The sequence below is a fragment of the Rhinolophus ferrumequinum genome, chromosome 21, assembly GCF_004115265.2.
Source record: "Rhinolophus ferrumequinum isolate MPI-CBG mRhiFer1 chromosome 21, mRhiFer1_v1.p, whole genome shotgun sequence".
Lineage (NCBI taxonomy): Eukaryota > Metazoa > Chordata > Mammalia > Chiroptera > Rhinolophidae > Rhinolophus > Rhinolophus ferrumequinum.
The window spans coordinates 36761216-36780396 of record NC_046304.1 but is presented as its reverse complement, the minus strand read 5'-3'; the positions used below and the strand labels follow the sequence as shown (position 1 = coordinate 36780396).

General features: G+C 58.0%; 2 protein-coding genes across 9 annotated transcripts in view; one reads left to right on the top strand and one right to left on the bottom strand.

Annotated features, from left to right (window-relative positions):
• The first annotated feature begins 108 nt into the window (after positions 1 to 108).
• GJD3 (gap junction protein delta 3) lies at positions 109 to 6627 on the top strand. Its single transcript, XM_033089045.1, has 2 exons — positions 109 to 898; positions 1649 to 6627. Exon 2 carries the CDS (start codon positions 1653 to 1655, stop codon positions 2541 to 2543), a length of 891 nt encoding a protein of 296 aa, XP_032944936.1. The 5' UTR covers positions 109 to 898; positions 1649 to 1652; the 3' UTR covers positions 2544 to 6627.
• Positions 6628 to 7332: 705 nt separating this feature from the next.
• Positions 7333 to 19181, bottom strand: part of RARA (retinoic acid receptor alpha) — a 43726-nt gene continuing 31877 nt past the window's right edge. For 5 of the 8 annotated variants that reach the window (XM_033090302.1, XM_033090304.1, XM_033090306.1 and 2 more), the window contains 7 exons: positions 15873 to 16021; positions 14480 to 14621; positions 12341 to 12501; positions 11901 to 12077; positions 10458 to 10662; positions 9576 to 9734; positions 7333 to 8888 (listed from right to left, as the gene is read on the bottom strand). In XM_033090302.1, the coding sequence (XP_032946193.1) occupies positions 8671 to 8888; positions 9576 to 9734; positions 10458 to 10662; positions 11901 to 12077; positions 12341 to 12501; positions 14480 to 14621; positions 15873 to 16021 (1211 nt within the window). In that variant the 3' untranslated portion in view covers positions 7333 to 8670. Of the gene's footprint in view, positions 8889 to 9575; positions 9735 to 10457; positions 10663 to 11900; positions 12078 to 12340; positions 12502 to 14479; positions 14622 to 15872; positions 16022 to 16127; positions 16146 to 19181 lie in introns of those variants that run through there. The other 3 variants (XM_033090303.1, XM_033090305.1, XM_033090308.1) reach the window with 2 other exon arrangements.

Here is a 19181-nt window from a genome sequence, read left to right as displayed (position 1 = left end):
CTTCTCCTGCCACCTAGAGCCATAGCAGGTGATTCAATTCAGAGCCTTATAGGGGAAGAGAAGCCTTTCTCTCTATTTATTTTTCACATTATAAAAGAACATGCTCATTATGGTAAGTCTGGAAATTACGGAAAACAGGAGGGAAGCAAAAGCTTTTATGTAACTACCAAAGCCACTAGCCACTCTTGATACCTTAATGTTTTTCCATGTGGGAGATTTTCTGGGCATGTTTTCTTCTGTTCTCTGTAACATGGTTGGGACATTAGCATTAAGATGTAGAGCTGGAGCTGGAAGGAAACTTGGGGGTCAGCTGGCCCAGCCTTCTCAGTTAACAAGCCAGGAAACTGGTCCAGAAGAGCTCAGTGACTTGTCCAAGGTCAATAGCAGAGCTGGAAGCAGAGCTCTTAGGTGTTTGCTCCCTCTTAAAATACCAGTACCAACATCAGTACCAACCCTCCCTCCAGTGGTGAAGACCGCCTTCAAAGAAGATAGCTGATAGCTGATCTAAGCCTTCCAGCTTGAGGGAGTATGTCTGGGACTGGCTTCCCTGAGGTTCCCTCAATAAGGGGTGCAGCTCTGGTTAACCCCCTCCCCCACTTCCAGATGGCAGCACAGCTGTGGGATGGGATGGGGTGGAGGTGGGTGAGGGAAGGAAAGGGAGAGCTGGCAGAGCCCAGCAAGGGGCGTGGCCCTGTATCTGTTCCCAAGGGTGGACTCAGACAACAGGGTCACCCTGTCCCTTTAAGAGAGGGGGGAGAGCTAGCCCCTCTCGGCCATCCTGTCCTATCATCCATCCTGGCCAAATCCGAAAGGGAAAATGAAAGGACCAGGAGGAACAGGTCCCAGCCATCTCCCAAGATTCCTCGCTCAGCTCTAACACCTCAGCTCCAGCCACAGGGTGAGTGGGGTCGGCTGAGGGTCTGGGGGTGTCAGGGGCTTGTGGGGCCTCTGTGTGTGTGTATGTTGGGGCGGATTTCAGGAGATGGGGGAGACTGGAAGCCAAGGGGTGTCAAGGGTCCGCATTATCACTCATTGGAGTCCGACGGCAGGGGACACCTAGGACAGAGGATCTTGACAGAGTTATAAAAGCGGGAGCTACTTTTGTGTCACCCTACAATTCTGAGAGGAATTCACTACAGTAAAAAGGACAGAGAAAGAAGGAGGTGGGGTCCCTCTGGGTCTGCTGACTCCCACCTCTCCCAGGGGTACCAAATTGGGCCTGGAGTCCTGGGTTCCAGGCACCACTCTTGCCCATGGAAAGGAGCCTTGAGTACATAGGGCCCAGCTGGTTTCTGCTTCTACAAATGCAGTGAGGGGCGGCCCTGCTGATCTCCAAGTTTCCTTCCTACAAATTGGGACTCTGGAGAAGCAGGCCCATGGATATCTGGCTAAAGCACCAGAATGCGGCTCCTCCCAAGCACCCACTGACCCCAGAGTGACGGACAGCCACAGTTGAGAATCACCTAACCCCTCCCGCCCCCCTTGCTAACTCCTTTGTTCCCACAAAATCCCTGCTAAATAACCCAGACCTAGCTGACCCCCAACTCACCCCAAAGTTAGAGGAGGTCTAACTGACCTCACCCCCATGGGCATGGAGGGGTTGGGGGCGCGGGTCGCAGGCCTCTGACTCCCTGCTCTGCACCCCCAGCGCCATGGGGGAGTGGGCGTTCCTGGGCTCGCTGCTGGACGCCGTGCAGCTGCAGTCGCCGCTCGTGGGACGCCTGTGGCTGGTGGTCATGCTGATTTTCCGCATCCTGGTGCTGGCCACGGTGGGCGGCGCCGTGTTCGACGATGAGCAGGAAGAATTCGTGTGCAATACGTTGCAGCCGGGCTGTCGCCAGATCTGCTACGACCGCGCCTTCCCGGTCTCCCATTACCGCTTCTGGCTCTTCCACATCCTGCTGCTCTCGGCGCCGCCGGTGCTGTTCGTCATCTACTCCATGCACCAGGCCAGCAAGGAGCCGGGCGGCGCGGCCGCGGAGGCCGGGACGCCGTGTGCCGGGGTGCGCTCCGAGGGCCCGTGCGCGCCCTGCGCCCTGCGCGCCCGCCGCGCGCGCCGCTGCTACCTGTTCAGCGTGGCGATGCGCCTGCTGGCCGAGCTGGCCTTCCTGGTGGGCCAGACGCTGCTCTATGGCTTCCGCGTGGCCCCGCACTTCGCGTGCGCCGGCCCGCCGTGCCCGCACACGGTGGACTGCTTCGTGAGCCGGCCCACGGAGAAGACCGTCTTCGTGATCTTCTACTTCGCCGTGGGGCTGCTCTCGGCGCTGCTCAGCGTGGCCGAGCTGGGCCACCTGCTCTGGAAGGGCCGCCTGCGCCAAGCGGCCGAGCACGACAACCGCTGCAACAAAGCGCAAGAGGAGGCGCAGAAGCTGCTCCCGCCGCCGCCGCCGCCGCCGCCGCCAGCCCTGCCCTCTCGGCGCCCCGGGCCCGACTCCTACGCCCCACCCGCCTATGCGCACCGGGCGCCGGCCGGCGACAGCGAGGGCGGCAGCGGCCGCAGCAAGGCGTCACTGGCCACCGTCCGCCAGGACCTGGCCATCTAGAATTGCCTCGGGCGGAGGGTGAGGTCAGAGGCCCTACCCAACCCCCGGACCTTCGCCGCAGAAGCAAGAAATGGCTTCTGCCAGACCTGTTCCCCCGACCGCGCAGTGAGGGTGGCCCGCAGGGCAGCCTCCGCTCTTCCCTGGTACTCCCAGCAGAGCGGGGTAGAATGAACTAAGGCAGGTCCTTGATGCCATGATCCAGGTAGAAAGGAGGCCGGGGCGAGGAGGGGGTGGTGTTGAGAGAAAGTGGGCAAGCAGACAGCAGAGCAGAGTAGAAAGTGGAGGTTCAGGTGGTAACGTGGTTCTTTTACTGGGGAAAAACCAACTGTGACACCAGCATCCCCTCGTTCAGACCGAGACATGGCCTCTGTGTGAGCGCTCTGCGTATGTGCACACATGTGCACATATACACAGTGGGAGGTATGTGCGTGCGCACATGTAGAGCCTTTGCGAGCCTTTGGTGTGTGTGCATGCATTTGTATATCCTGTGTGAGCTCTGTGTGCACACGTGTACACGCATGCACATCCTGTGTAGGCTGTCTTGTGGGCATGTGTATGCCCTGGGTGAGCTCTCTGTGTGGCCTTTCTGATATGCGCAGTGTGGGTAGCCAGGATCCAGTGCTGGCAGCAGCCACAGTGTCCCCTCCCTACCAGCAAGGGCATCACTGGACCGTCTCCCCTCCTGATGGAGTCCACACAGGAAGGGACGGGAGGGGAGGTGCCCTTCACCCCCCAGGGCAGGCCTCAGCCTGGTAAGTCTTGTGGGACCCATCCACACTTTCCACCTGGTGGTCTTGGCTGCATGGCCAGGCCCTCCCTCTCTTGGAGGCAGAGTGGGGGCAGCCAGTGGGATCTAAGGGCAGGACCCTTTTCTCTTCTAACTTCACCCTCCTCATCCTGCTGCTGTTCCCCTTGGTCCATAAACATGATAAAGTCCCTTCCATACGCAGAAAAACCTCTCCATAAATGCTCCTGACCCTGCATTTCCCTGTAGCCACCACCCTCCTGTCCCCTTCCTGTCTCTCCTCTGCCCCCATCTGTCTTTGTCCTTTACCGCCCCAGTGGGGCTACTCTCTGTAAGATCACCCAGGACCTAAGTGACAACCAGGGGCCACCATTTGACGGCACCCGGGACTTCATCCGACCCTGCGGAGCAGGCTGCCTGATTTTCTCCTATGGCCCTCTCCTCTCTCTCCTCCTTTCCTCCTCTTCGTCAGTGCCCCTGCCTGGACTCCACACAGCAACCTGTGGGGGCTTTCTAAATAGCCCCCTACTTATGCCCTTGAGGGCCTCCCTGTCCTCAGAGTAAGTCCAGCACCTGAATGAGTCTTCTGAAGCCCTGGCCTACCACCCCACAGGCTCTGCTTCTCCGGCCTCCAGCACCATCGCTCTGGCTTCCCACGGTTTCCGTGCTCCAATCCACACTGAAGTTTCTCTTCCTACTAAGCAAGTGACCCATTTTGCTTTCAAGTGCTTGAACATGCTGTTCCTCTGCAGCCACCTTCCCCCCACCCTAGCTAACACCTACCTGTCTTTTGATCTCACGTGGAAAGAAAACAGGTGCCTTCCCTGACAGCCCTCACCCTCCAGTTAGAGCCAGATGCCCAGTGGCACCGGGGCTTCCCCAGGCAGAGCACGTCTGCTGGATGGCATCGCTCTCCTCGCTAGCCCGTAGGAGGTGCTTAGTAAATTTGTGTTGGATGAAGAACTAAAGGTGTCCCTGGGACCTGAGCGCTTATCCACGCTCACCGCATATGCCACTATCTCTCTGATGACAGTTCTGTGTCTGCAGCCTGGACCCCTCCACACAAACTCAGAGCTGGATGTCCAGCTGTTTTCCAGATGTACTCATTCAACAAATATTTGTTGAGCACTTACTGTATGCCAGGCAATTTTCGAGATTAGCACTGTTTCCTAGAAATGGGATATGAGCCACACGTGTAATTTCAAGTTTTCCATTAGCCACATTAAAAAGGAAAAGGAAACAGGTGAAATTAATTTTAGTAATATAGTTTTCTTTAACCCAATATATCGAAAATATTATTTCAGCACATCATCAATATAAAAAAGTATTAAGGAGATATCTTATATTTTTTTCTACTAAGTCTTTGAAATCTGATATGTATTGTGCACTTGGAGCATATCTCAATTTGGACCAGTCACATGTCAAGAATCAGTTGTCACAGGTGGCTGGTGGCTGCTGTGTTGAATACAGCAGATCCAGAGTTGGGCTACAATCATGAGTAAAACCTGGCCTCACAGAGCTTCCATCCTGGTGGGGAAGGCAGACAGTAATTTGGAATATAGCACCAGGTCACAGTAATAGTAAGGGGAGAGAGCGTGACATCCCCAAGGAGTGACGCGGGAACAGAATGTAGCAAGGGGCTAGCCATGAAGCTGTCTCCAAGAAGAGCGTTCCAGTTGGAGGGAGTGGTAAGCGCAAAGACCCTGAGTCTCGGGAATGTGCTGTGGGTATTTGAGGCCAGCAACGAGGCCAGTGCGTTGGAGTGGAGAGAGGGACAGGAAAGGTGGAGGATCACCAGCACCGCAAATGCAACCTCCACTTCCTTAGTTCTCCTCTCAGTTGCTGGCATCTCCATCTACCCAGAACACCTGCACCTACCGCTGCCACAGGCTGTCCTCTGCCCGCCTTCCACAGCCCACCAATCACCTGGTCCGCCCGTTTTATCCCCTAAACATTCCTCGCCTTGTCCACTCTTCTTCACCCCTTCAGAAGCTGCCCAGGGTCACCCATCACCGGTGGCCTGGAGTGTTCCCACCGCCTCTGCTCTCGCCCCTGCAATTCCGATATCTGAACACCTCCCTTGCTGCCTTAGGATCCTTCACTCCTATCACCGTCACGATCAAGTCCAGCTCCTGACCTGAGCCCACCCCAATCTCTACAGCCTCTCCTCTTCCACCATTCTAACCAAAATCTGAAATGGTTAAAACACCAAGCTGGTGACAGTTTTGATCATGTGAAGCTATTTATCACTTCTGCATCTCACCTGGCTAACTCTTCACCTTAGAGATTTAGCTGGGAAGAGGCACCTCTTCCAGGAAGCCTTCCGAAACCTGTCCCAGGCATGGTTCAATTCCTCTTCCCTGGACTCCCAAGGTCCGAGAAAGACCCCGTTGCTGCCCTCCCCAAGTTGTATCCCAGTCGCCATCCCTGGTCAGTCTCCCGGGTGAAAGACCGGGCCTGACGCCATGCAAAGCACACGTTAGTCCTGGATGATCAGACGCTACCGCAGTGGTTCTCAACTGGGGGTGATATTGCCCCCCAGCAGACATTTGACAGTGTCTGAAGACATAACTGGTGGTCACGGATGGGGGAAATGTGCAACTAGCTTCTAGTGACCAGAGGCCTGGGATCTGCTAAATATCCTACAGTGCACAAGACGATGGCCTCTCTCTCAACAAAGAATTCCTGGGCCCAAAATGTCGCTTGTGCCGTGGTTGAGAAACTGATCTCAGCAATGAACTGTGAACCACTGTGGGCAACCTCAAGCCCTGAAGGGTCCCAACAGCAAAGGTACTACCCCAAGGGGGGCACTTTGTAAATGTAGGAGCCACTATTCTAGTTGTCACATGAGGGGGGACCCTGTTGGCATTTAGTGGACAGGGACTAAGAATGCCAAGAGGTCCACCCATAATAAAGAATTGTCATGCTGACTTACGAATGACCCGCTGGACATTTGCACAGTGAAAAAGCTCTTTATAATTACCTGAGCCCAAAACCTGACTCTGTTTTTACATGTAAACCATTAAGGGTTTTGTTTGGGAATTTTTTTGCATGGTTTTATTATACATTGTCAGTTTTTATTTCAACATTCACCCATACTCTTTAACTTTCCTGCACTTCATGTACAGAATGGCTTCTGACCTTACTTCTTTTAAATTCAAATGTGTTCATTAAAAATAGAAGCAAGCTGGGGACTATGTCATATTTCTGCCATGTGGTTGTGCCCAAGCATTTACATATTGAAATTCATAGTACTTTCATTTCTCCTTTACAATACAATGTGATAGCATAGTGTGTAAGTATGTTATGTTAAATTTCATTTCAGATTCATAAAGAATGTGTGAGAAAATATTTATTAGAAGAGAGCCTCTGTCTGCTCGCGCACTCGTCTGGGCCAGGTGAGATAAACGAGGAACTGCTGCCACCTGGTGGCTGAAGTAGAAATGGCATGGAGCAGTAGAAATGAAACCCCAATGGAAGAAACCCCTTCCTGCGTAGGAATCTCTTCCTGCCCAGCCACGCTGCTAATCCTTCCCAAGCATAGCCTCGGTGCTTGATGCTTCTTCTGGGGCTTCAGAGATTCAGGAAAGAGCCCTGGCTAAGAGGTGGGAGACCTCAGTACTGGTTCCCCATCTGCCTCTAACTTGCTGTGTGACATTGGACAAGGGCACTGCATTCTCTGGGCCTTGATGTGTAGTGTAAGGAGTGGGCAAAATTGGTCTCTAAGGACCCTAGACGGCTGCCACTCAAACCTCTCAACCAGGAACATCCAGGTTCTCCTGCAATCTGTCCTCTGTGCCTCCTCACTCCTCCCAGGGAGTGACCTTAAGGTGACCGTCTCTCCTCCCTCCCTTCCCCACCTCCAGACTGGAGGTCCCCGACACAGGCTCCTAGACCAAGGGCTTCCCAATGGCAGGCCTGTCTCCTCCAACAGGGTCTCCCAAGAACCCCAGCACAAGGCAGCCCTCAGTGCTCATAACTGACCCCCGACCCCCTACCCAGACACTGAGAGAAGGCGGTGAGGCAGCAAGGCTGAGGCATGTGTAGAATAAATATAACTTTATTCTTTATCCAGTAGATCTCAGTGGAAAGTCCAACAGTAACAGGTGCACCAGCGGGCTCTGGGGGGATGAGACCCCAACCCCGGGGCAAGGGGGGCAGGGCAGAGCCAGCTCCCCCAGTCCTGGGGGTGCAGGGGATCTGGGGAAGGGACCCCCTGTAGGCCCGTCCTGCGGGGCAAGAAGGGGGCAGAGGTGTAGGGTGGGTGGTGGGGGGCAGGTCAGAGAAATGGAGGAACTCAGGCCAAGCGTGTATTGGCCTTTCTGGTGTGTGTATGTCTCTATCTGGGGCCTTGTGGGTGGTGCTGGTGGCTGTGAGGCCGGAGGGCAGGGACAGCTCAGACCCTTGGCCAGCGCCTTCACAGTGGGGGCTGGAGGGCTGAGATCACGTGGGCCCTGCCACAGGGAATCTCAGCCAAGGACAGAACTGAGACACACACTTGTATGGTCTGAGGGGCCCCCCTTTCTTTGCTCTGACCTCTCGTGGTGGGCTCCCTCCTTCCAGGGGCTGCCTGGAACTGTAACACCTAGTGGTTAGGCAAAGGGAGAAGAGGGGCTAGCTGCTTCCCCAGCACGAAGGAGGGGAGGGCAGGCCTCAGAAAGTTAGTACTTCACAGTTTTAAAGAGAAAACTGAGGAGAAAAAGGCTGGGGGGGAAGAGGGCTAGGGGGACACAGGGACATGGAGAGAGAGTGGGAGCCCCTTTGAGCCACTGCCCTCCCCCAGGACCCACCCCCTCCAGCTCTGGATCCAGCTCCCCCCAATACACAGCACAGATTCCTTCAGCATAAATGTGCTTAAAATGAAAATTCTTATTAAAAAAATCAAAACCAAAAAAAATTAAAATAAAAACAAAACCAGCGAGAATACCTGGGGGTTGGTAATGCAGGGTATGTACAGGGGGAACCCCCCCACCCCTGGCCCACCCCCTCTGTCACCAACCGAGGCAAGGGGGGGTTCCCCAACCGGGGGGCAATGGCTTGCAAGTTCTGAGGATGGGGGAGCCAGGTCCTGGCGTTTGCTGGTGATGAAGATGTGGCAAGGTGGGCAGAGGGGTCTCTTGATGAACACAAGGCCCCCAGGCCCCATCCCGAGGCCCAGGACCAGGGGTCCTCACGCAGTTCCTGACCTTGCCCCTGACGTCAGCCCAGGCTGCAGGAATGGCAGTCCACAGCACCCAGGCCTCTGTCCAGACTCGCCACCTCCTCCCTGTCCCAGGAAGGGAGGACAGGTAGGGGGCAGGGCTGGCTGGGGTCACATGGTTGGTAGAAAGGCAGAGAAAAGCCAGGCGAGGGGCGAGGGCTGTGTCCACGGGGCACAGGCGGTCACGGGGAGTGGGTGGCCGGGCTGCTTCTGTTTGAGCTGGGGCTGAGGCTGGGGCTACAGCTGCCGGGCGGGGGGGCCAGGCCACCGCCGTCCCGCCCCCCACCCCCCGGCTGTCCACTCAGAGTGTCCAGGCCCTCTGAGTTCTCTAGCATTTCCTGGATAAGAGGTGGCATGGAGCCTGGGATCTCCATCTTCAGCGTGATCACCCGCTCAGCCCCTGCAGAAGAAGAGGGGCACAAGTCAGCACACGCACACCCGATGCCCCCAGTCCAGCAAGCTCTGCAACAAGGGTGGCTGTAGGAGGGAGGGCTCCGTGGGCAGAACCATCAGTATCGCCAATACAGCATCCATGGCACTGAACTGGGGCTCAGCTCTTTGACACCACCCAGCTCTCTTAAGTCCCCAAGTCCAAGGGGCAGCAGGGAAAGTGGTTCTGAACTTGGGCTCTGGGGTCAGACGGCCTGGTTTGACCCTGGACCCTTCCTATGTGTTGTGTGCTTCTCCTGCTGACACCTCAAAACAACTACGCACCATCATCACCCACCCCCACCTCAGATGGGAAACTGATTCAGAGCTGTTAAGTGACCTGCTCAAGGACACACACCTGCACCATCTGGTTCCAGAGCCATACCCTTAACCACTATGCAAAGACGACACTGCCACCCTAGAGCTCACAGGCAGGTCACCTGGGCATGGTGGGGTCTCCGGGGGACCTTGGCCTAGACACAGATGGGGACAGGCTGGGTCCTGATGAATGGGGTATTGTCCTAGGCACAAAGACATGGGGTGTTGGCTCAGACGCAGGGGTCCTGGCCCTGGGCATGAATAGTACGTCCTGGGCCAGGTGTTGGGGCCCGGCCTTGGCAGGTATGTGGGTCTCTCTCTCCAGATGTGGGAGCCTCACCCTTAGCACTGATGCTTCTCAGGTCCGTGATCTTCATCAGCATCTTGGGGAACATGTGGGGGCGGCTGGGCCTCCGTTTCCGCACATAGACCTTCAGCGCCTCGAGCAGTGGCTCCTGCAGCATGTCCACCCGGTCTGGCTGCTCCAGGTCCTGCCGGTCTGCGGAAGCAGAGGTGTCCCCTGAGCAGCTGCATCCCCAGCCTTGGCCACTGGGGGGTGCGCCAGCCCAGGTCACAAGCTGCGCGTCTGCTCCTGGGGCCTCCCCATTCACTGCAGTGGAAGGAGTACACTGTGTACTTGGAGAAAAGGCCCCCCTGGGGCTTAGTGTAAGCAAGAGGAGCTGGGCATGGGGGTTGCCCAAATCCTGCCCTGACAGCCCAGTTCATGGGCATAGGACCCCTAGACACAAGCAGTGCCGACCTCAAGCAGAGGGAGGATGCCCAGGAAGGTCTCCCACTCCGACCCATTAACGCCACCAGCAGGACACTGCAGAACTCCACACAGAAAAATGGTTAAGAGCAGCCAACGCTTACTGGGTCTTACTCTGGACACACTGTGCCCCATTATACAGATATGCGCGTTCAGAGAAGTTCAGCAACCTGCTCAAGGTCACCGCTGGCCAGGATTTGCACCTAAGTGGTCTGACCCTCAAGCCCTTATTCTTAACTGTCCTAGAAGGAAGGAGCACTGCCCAGAAATGGGGAACCAGAGCGCAGGTCTCCACCACCATCCCCTTGCTGTGCGGCTCAGACCAGACCCTGCCCCTCTGGGACTTGGTTTCCCCTCCAGGAAGGGGCCTGACCAGGGCCACTGTCCCCTTCTGACCTGACGATCCCTGGGCACCACCCTGGGTCTGGCCACCGGACGCAGGCCCCTGCCCACCTCCACAGATGAGGCAGATGGCACTGAGGAGGCCAGTCTCGGCATCGTCCATCTCCAGGGGCAGCAGCTGGTTGGCGAAGGCGAAGACGAGGTCCGTGAGGGGGCCAAAGCCGGCGTTGTGCATCTGCGTCCGGTTCAGGGTCAGCCCGTCCGAGAAGGTCATGGTGTCCTGCTCGGGCGTGTACCTCGTACAGATCCGCAGGATCTGGGTGCAGGGGAGGTGAGAGTTCAGGGGCTCGGCCCCTCCCCCAGCATGGCCAGTACCAGCCTCTGTCCCACAGGACCACCTGGCTGGCAGCCAGGCCAGAACCCCCAACAGTAATGACAACATTCCAAGTCTGCACCATCCAGGGCTGCAGCCACCCGCCAGTGTGGCCACCGGACACTGAAAATGTGTTGGTGCAACTGAGGGACTGAGTTAAGTTAATTGAAGTGTAAAGAGCTACACACGGAAGCGGCGACGGGACTGTGGCAATCTAGGTGACCCTGCCTCCATGCAGAGAATTTAGATTTCTCTAGCAACTAGAATTTCCAGGCAAGGACTACAGTTCCCAGGACAGGGTACACAACAGGAGCTTAATCAATGTGGGTCAGCTTCAACTGTGATCCTGCCTCTTGCATCTGGGCATGCAGATGGGAGGCTGCCTGGAGACAGCACACTCTGCACCTCCTACCCCACCCCTACCCGGAAGTCACAGCCCAGGTTCGCCACCCCGGAGGTGGCCGAGAGTCCCCTTTGTCGGGAGGCTTTGGCAGTCCCCACTGCCCGCAATCCTGCCTCCAGCCCAGCCCACCCTCTGGCCCCACCAAATGCCCTCAAGTCCCCTGAATCCAGCTGGACTCATAACAGCAGGACTTTCACATCCTGTCCTAAGTTCAGAACGCCCTCCCCCATGTCCCTTCAAAAAACCCCTATATGCCACCTCCTCTGGACATCCCTGGGGCGCAGCAGCTGTGGCTCTCTCTTCTGCGTGGAGGAGAGGACAGCCCTCCCCCATCTTTAGCCAACACTTATCACAGTTTGCAACCTCTGTTTACATATCTGTTGCCTCCAAAAACAGGTTTTCAAGAGGGGATGGTTTTGTGTCCACCTCTGTTCCTGACACCCAGCTCAAGGCCTGGCCACACAGGGTCCCAGCTGAATCTTTATTACAGACTGAACAGATGGGAAGATGGGTGGTTGGATGGAAGGCTTAATGGAGAGATGGGGTGAGGGGAGACGGCTGTGTGTGTGGCTGAGGGGGTAAACCAATGTACACCCAGGTGCTGAGGGGTGAAGTGGACAAAGGGACACGGGGGGGAGAGGAAGCGTGGATAATTGGGTGGGTGGGCACTCAGACAAGTCCGTTCCAGACGGATGTTTAGGAAGGTGGTCATTTGAGTGGCAGGACATCCTCCAAGGACATGAGGCAGTAGCCAGGTGGGCAGGGCGCAGACGCTCACCAGGATGTCCAGGCAGGCAGCCTTGAGAAGGGTGATCTGGTCGGCGATGGTGAGGGTGGTGAAGCCAGGCAGTTGCTTGGCAAACTCCACAGTCTTAATGATGCACTTGGTGGAGAGTTCACTGAACTTGTCCCAGAGGTCGATGTCCAGAGAGACGCGCTGTTCTGAGCTATTGTTCTGGGAGGGCGGGGGAGAGTCAGGGCCTTCTCCTCATGGCACTCCCCTCGGTCTGGCTCCGCCAGCCCCACAGGCCTGCCCTATACCCGGCCTTCACTTCCTTGACAGGAGGCAGCAGCAGAAGGGAGAGGAGGGGGAGGGGAGGACAGGCAACCCCAGGCAGGGGTGAGGAGGAGCCCGCCTGGCAGGAGGAATGAGGTGTCCCCATCCTGGGCCTGTGGCACTGCGTGCACCCCACCCCGCCAGGCCAGGGGAAGCCATACCGTAGTGTATTTGCCCAGCTGGCAGAGGGCAGGGAAGGTCTCCTGGTGCGCTTTGCGCACCTTCTCGATGAGCTCCCCAACCTCCGGGGTCAGTGTGTAGCTCTCTGAGCACTCAGGCTTGGGCACCTCCTTCTTCTTTTTGTTCCGGTCGTTCCTCACAGCTGTGGAGGGCAAGGCCACTGGTTAGAGGGCAAGTGCGGGCAGCAGTCCATCCCCAGCCTGAGCTTCTCCCTCCAGAGCTACTGCACAGGTGGTCACCCGGCGGGCACACACACACACACACACGAGTGCACAGACAACATCGATTGAGCCACTCCTCTATGCCCACCTGACTCACGTGCCAAGTCCTGCCACAGGGCCCTGGTCACAGCACCAGACCACTGTGCCCTGTACTCCCAAGCACCTCCTCCAGCCCGCACTGCATACATAGGGAAAGCCAGTGTGCAGTAGTGTCCCACCTCTGTGCTCGGCCTCCTGCCCCCGACTCCCTCCGCTTCCAGGAAGGACCTGCTCCTGTCTCCAATGGCCCCCAGGCCTCCTGGCAGCAGTTTCCCTGGGGGTCCCTGGGACTGCCTCAAGGAAGCAGCTCCTCTCCTTGGGCAGGCAGGCAAGGAGTAGGGCTCCCCAGCCTGAGAGTGGGGGGCCGGGCGGGAGAATCTCTCGACCCATTAGCTGGGGGAGCTGACAAATCACCGGGGGCTGAGCAGCACACACCACTCGGCTTTAAAGAAGCGATGGGGTCGTTACCAGCCGATTATCCCAGACACACAATCACTCACAGGGCCAGTGGTGGCGGCTGCTGACGCTGGAGGAAGAGAGGGTGGGGGTGGGGGCCTGGGGAGGGGGCAGCGGATGGGGGGGGGAGCTGGCATAATTCGGAGATCACTCATGTCGATTCTGCAAATTCAATAAAGTGCAAGGGAGAGGAGGGAGAGGGAGAGGGAGAGTGGGGGGATAATTTGGGAAGAGAAAATTGCAGCTGTGACAAGACGTTTATCATTCGGAAGCTTTAATTCTATTGAAATGGCAGCTGCTCAGCTCAGGGGCACAGAGCAGCCGGAGAGAGGAGGGAGGGAAAGGGGGAGATGGCGGTGGGAGGGAGAGGGGGTCCCCACCCTGGTCCTTCTGCACTGAAAAGCTCTGGGAGCTGAAGGTGGAAGAAGAAAAGGGAGGAGGAGAAGCTGAGCCCTAAAGGTCCCAAGTTGTCACCCACTCTGCAGCATGGAGCCACCACTTCTTAGGATCCTGACAAGGCAGGCCCTGCTTCCAGTGGCAAAGGTGGCAGGGTGATGCAGGTCCCGTCTACTCCTATCTGGGGCTCCTTGGTCCCCCAGATCCTCTCCCCATTTCCCTCTTCCATTGCCCTCCCTACAAAGGGCTAGGGGGTCCAGCAGCCCCCTCCCCCACCCCATCCCCCAAGGCTCAGGCTCCATGGCAACGGCCACGCAGACAAGGAGGCGTCTGTCAGCGTCATTTATCTCTGACATCATCAATCACCGGTCACCACGGCAACACCCATGATTCAACACAAGAGGGTCTCCCTGTCGAGCCCTCCCTTCCTCCTTCCATCAGGCTTCAGCTGAGCCCAAACTGGAAACCCCCATCCCTCTGGGATCTGAGAAATCCCAATTCTCTCTTCCAACTCCAGGGCTCGGGCTTCACTAGACAATGGCTTTCAGATCCCTGTGCCAGCCGCACCCTGCCCCCCAACACACACACGCACACACACACACACACACCAACACACCAACCAGCCGGCCTCAGTGCAGGCCCTCCCGTAAGATGCAAAATCCACAGGGACTCTGGGATGCCTCTGAGTCCTGTCCCAAAGCCAAGCAGGGTCTGGAAGCAAGCTAGCCCAGAGCAGACACACATGCACACATGTGCAAGCACGCACAGCCGGCCACGTGCAAACTGGAATGGCTGTCTGCATATGGACACACAGCCGGCTCGATGCAGACAGACGGAGAGATCCTTGCAGCTATCCACAAACTGTCCTTAACCACGAGCCTGTACACCGTACCAGCTGTGCAAGGTCACGTCCATATACACAGATCCGCACACCCCGCTCCCCTGGCCTGTAGGAGCAGCTCAGGCCCTGCCTAGTGTGTGGCCCGGCCAGTGGCCCCTGGCACTCACACTCCTTGGACATGCCCACTTCGAAGCACTTCTGCAGCCGGCAGTACTGGCAGCGGTTGCGGGTCACCTTGTTGATGATGCAGTTCTTGTCCCGGTGACACGTGTACACCATGTTCTTCTGAATGCTGCGGCGGAAGAAGCCCTGGGTGTGGAAGGGAGAGAGTCAGGGCGGCCACCCCCACAGTGAGCGCCACACCAGCCTGCGGCCCGGCCAGTGGGACAGAGGGCCAGGCCACTGCTGCCCCCAAGCCTGTGGCCATCACCTACCTGAGCAAGCCAGGTAAGATGGGAGAATGGCCCACCTACAAGCATACCCCCAGAACCCCAATACCTGCCTCTACACTGCAGGTAGGCGGGGGTCTTCCCTCAACCCATACCCACAGACACTGCTGCTTCTCTCCTTGGGAAAAAGGACATCAGGGCTGCCAGTGAGTCAGGAAAAGGGGGCGATGGCGCTAGACAGGAGGGAGGCACAGCTCTGTAGCCCACAGCCCTGGGCGCAGAAGGCAAGCGGGAAGAGGCCGTGGAAGGACACACAGACTGGCCAGAGGGATGGAGACGCACACTTTCAGGAACAAGCAACGAGACACATGTTCTCCAACCAGGGAGATAGGCACAGACTGATCACAGGTGGACCCAGATGGGTCAGAGGCTCCACACCAGGGCTAACCAGACAGACAGACAGATCAGGGACAGACCAGGAACAACCAGACAGGACAGGCAGACACACAGTCTGAGGTTTCTGCTTTGCCCTTGCTCTTTGCCCCACACCTGGGGACAGCTCCTCCAGGCTGAGGGGCAGCCTGGAAGCCCCAATCTCTGGGGAAGAAACCGGTCCAGAGGCTCAGGCCTTAGGAGAGGAGAAGGAGAGGCCATGCCCACCTGGGAAGGTAGCAACTATATCTGTATCCTGGAGCCTAACATGGGCACAGGGAAACCCCGCCAGACACTGGGGAGCCCACAGCCTGGATACCTGAAGCAGAGGCCAAGGCAAGGTGCCTGCTCCTACCTGCCTCCCGCCAGGCTGCCATGGCGAGGTTCAGGCAGGGCCATTGGGGGCAGGCCTCCTGGGTCCCAAGCCAAGAGCCAGTCAGCAGCCAGCTCACCATGGTAACCTGGGCAGCGGTGGCAGAGTAAGCCTATGCCCTGCCAGCTGGAGGATGAAGACAGGGAAAGGAGCTTAGGCAGGAGAGGACCTCTGGTTTGAGGGACCCCTGCTCATCTATGGCAGGGAGGTCCTCTCCTCCTCCAAGGCTGCTGCCATCTTCTGCACAGGAACAAGCACAGCAGCTTCAGGGGTACCCCCGACCCCCAACAGCATGCTCCCAGGACATGGCAGTGGGGACATCCCATATATCTAATAAGGACTGTCCTTCCCAAGGACCCAACTCACCTTGCAGCCCTCACAGGCGCTGACCCCATAGTGGTAGCCTGAGGATTTGTCTTGACAGACAAAGCAAGGCTTGTAGATGCGGGGGAGGGGAGGCGGCGAGGGAGGGCTGGGCACTATCTCTTCGGAACTGCTGCTCTGGGTCTCAATGGCTGGAGAGAAGAGGGAGGGAGGGGTGGTTAGAGACCCAGGTCACAATCCTTAACACCAGGCCCGCCCTGCCACACGATCTCTTCCAGGAGCCTCTCCCAGCCTCACCACAGCTGCCAGGATTCAAACTCCGGGCCAGGGACAGTCTCAGGAAAGCTGGGACTCCTCAGCCAGACTTGCAGAATGAGGCTGCCAATCAACACCCCATCAGTCCTATCTACTTCCCCAGGACCCCACCTTCAAAGATCAGAAAGATCAGATGATAAACCATCAGATTTGTATGTGGACATGGCTATACCTGGTAGGTAGGGGTGGGAGTCAGCCCGGTTCTAAAGCCCGAGCCCTGGGCAGCCAGGCCCCACCCCCCCTCCTACCCCCAGAGTTAGGAAGGAGTTAAGGTCTCTGAGGAGGGAGGGAAGAAGAGGACACAAGCTGGGGGTAGAGGAAACTGGGGTCAACAGGATATTCAAAGCCGGCCACTCCCCCACCCCCTCAGCTTCCGCTCCCCCCTTCCCTCTCTGCCTGCAGCCACAGCCCCTCCTACACCCAAACAATCCCCTGGCCTGGGACTCAAGGCAGGGTGTGCAAAGAAGAGTTACAAATGTTGAGCAAAGCAGGCGGGGACTCCCTGATAAGCAGGGGGACCCCCCCCCCAGACAGGGAGAAGAGTCCCTATGGGCCCCGGAAGCCCCTTGCTCTGGGTACCCAGTTTGGGGGGAGCAGCATGACAAAGGGGGTCTGTTCCCATCAATGGTCGGTCTGTCTGGCCTCAATACTATGTCCGGGTTACTATCCCCCTCCCCTCCTGTTATTCAGCTCCCAGAGGGCAGCGAGGAGGGATGACCCAGCCAGCAGGGCAGCCCCCACTCGCCAAAGCCTCCCCAGTGCCTGGCCCCAAGCCCATCGCCCCAGGCAGAGCAGGGCTGGGCTGGGTGGAGGCGTCTATGCCCAAAGCCTGGGCTGCTGGAGGTGAACTGTTCTAGATGGAGACCTGTGACCAAGGCAATCCCACATTCCCAAGGAGCCACCCAACACCTTCCTGAGGCCCTTGCTAAGTCCACTTGTCCAAAGCCAAGGAGGGTCCAGGATGCCTCCCAGGTAGGTAGATCCCTACCGCTTCCCACACCCCAGAATCCTACCTATTGTCACCCCAAACTCCAACACACAAGGTTCGCTGGCCCAAGCACCTGATGGCCATGAGTCTCATGGCCCCAAAGTCCAGGCACAGAGAAAAGCAGCACCTGGACACAGGGCTGGCTGCACGCTGCCACCCTCCCCGCTTACCTGCAGACACGCCAGGGAACGCCAGGCGGGTGCTGACAGAGAACTAGGCCGCCAACCTTGGCAGGGCTTTCCTGGCTCTCAGTAGTGCCCGGGCACCACTTGCCTGGTCAGCCTGGCTGACCAGCACTGCGATGGCCCCACATCCCCTTGCCTGTCCAGAGCCTGGCCCACTGCAAAGGAACAGTGGATGTCCACCCACCCCACCCCCAGTCCACAGACCCTTCACTGACCCCACCCCCCCAGCCCTCTGCTCCTTACCCCAACACGGAACATCCCTGGCCTGGTTTCCCCCCACCTCACTCTGGGGGGGGCGGGAGACAAGCAAATCAGACAGGCAGAGGCCTGAGAACAGCTGCTGGGGGGGCAGGGTTGGGGGGCCTGGGTGAGGCCAGGAGGCAGAGGGGTGAGCCACAAAGAAGCCCTTTGTTGTGCTAACTTTTTCCAAGACGTTACAGGAGTAACAATAGACAATCCAGACTGGTGGGGGGGTGTCAAGGACATAGAGGTGGGGGGGGGGGGCCATGGCCTAGAATCCCAGTCAGCATTCCAACAAGCAGAGGATGGAGGTACTGATGTCCCCCCCACCCCCATCAGCCCTTTGCCCTGGCCCGGCCTCCCCAAGGCCCACCTCTAAAATGGACCAGACTGGAGGTGGAGAAAGGAGAGGGGGAGCTTTGGGGTACAGAGTGGGGTGGAGGGCATGGGAAGACCCACAGGATTCCAGGATGATGGACAGACAGCGCTAAAGCCAGAGACAAGACTAGTAGGGCAAAGACCGGTAGAAATTGGGAGCTCAGGCAAAGTCCAGAGGGTGTTTATGGAACTGAAAGAATGTGCTTTGAAAAATGTTTTTCGTAGGGTGGGGGAATGAGCTCAGGTAGGGGCTACAGTTGGGCCGAGTGAATCCTCCTGGCCACCTACGGACAGCAGCTGGGTGCCTTTGAAGCTATATCACAGTTTATACCCCACCTCCAGCACACCGCCACCTGTCACCCAGGTAACAGAGCTGAGGTTTGTTTCCCTGCGTGTCCTTTGAACTCAGAGCCCTGGCCCAAGTCCCCACCTCCTCAGGCCGCCAGCCAGCAGCCTGGGAAGGTGAGGGGCACTCTGGGACCCTCAAGGCCTCTGTAAGAGTTAAGGACACAGCTTTAACTCTGCCCACACAATCCTCGGGGGAAGGACTGCCATGCCCTGGCCCCTCCCCGCTCACCGCTTCCCCCAGAGGCCCCAGCCCACAAATCTCTCCTCTTCCTGCAGAAGGACTAAGCTGGAGAAGCACCACACCTTCTCAGCTCAAAGTTCCAGAGCTCAGCGCCGGGCTGGCAGCGGCCCAGAAAGCCAGGGTCCCCTCCCAACGGTCCGCACTGCCAGGGTGCCCTTCCCCCCCCCCCCCCCCCCCCCCCCCGCCCCGTCCCCTCCGGGCGCGCAGGAGGCGCAGAGCGCTCCGGATTCCCCACGCCCCAGAGCCGTTCGCAGGCTCGCACAAGGGGCCGGTTTCCTGGAGGAGATCGGCAGGAAATCAGCCGGGCCCCTGGCCAGCGGCTCCCCTCCCAATCCAGCTGGCGCCCGCTCCTCCGCAGCTCCCCTTGCAGCCCCTGGGGAGGGCTGGGAAGGGGGCGCAGGGCCCTTGGTACCGCCCTTCCTCCTCCCGAGGGAGGGTGGGGGTGGCTCGGGTGCTGCAGGGCGGAAGAAGGCCCCTGGCCCAGCAGCTGCCGATAAGCATCTATCCCCCTTCCCCCACTACGGGGGCCACGTGCTTCACATTCTTGGACGTCTGGGAGCGGGCGGAGGCGTGAGCAGCGGAGATTGGTGGGGGACAGTCCGGGAACCACATCCTGTGTACCCCTTGTCCTCTAGTGCCCCCAAATGGGGGCTCTG

Coding starts and splice junctions, on each gene's coding strand:
- GJD3 (XM_033089045.1), top strand. CDS start 1,653: ATGGGGGAGTGGGCGTTCCTGGGCTCGCTGCTGGACGCCGTGCAGCTG.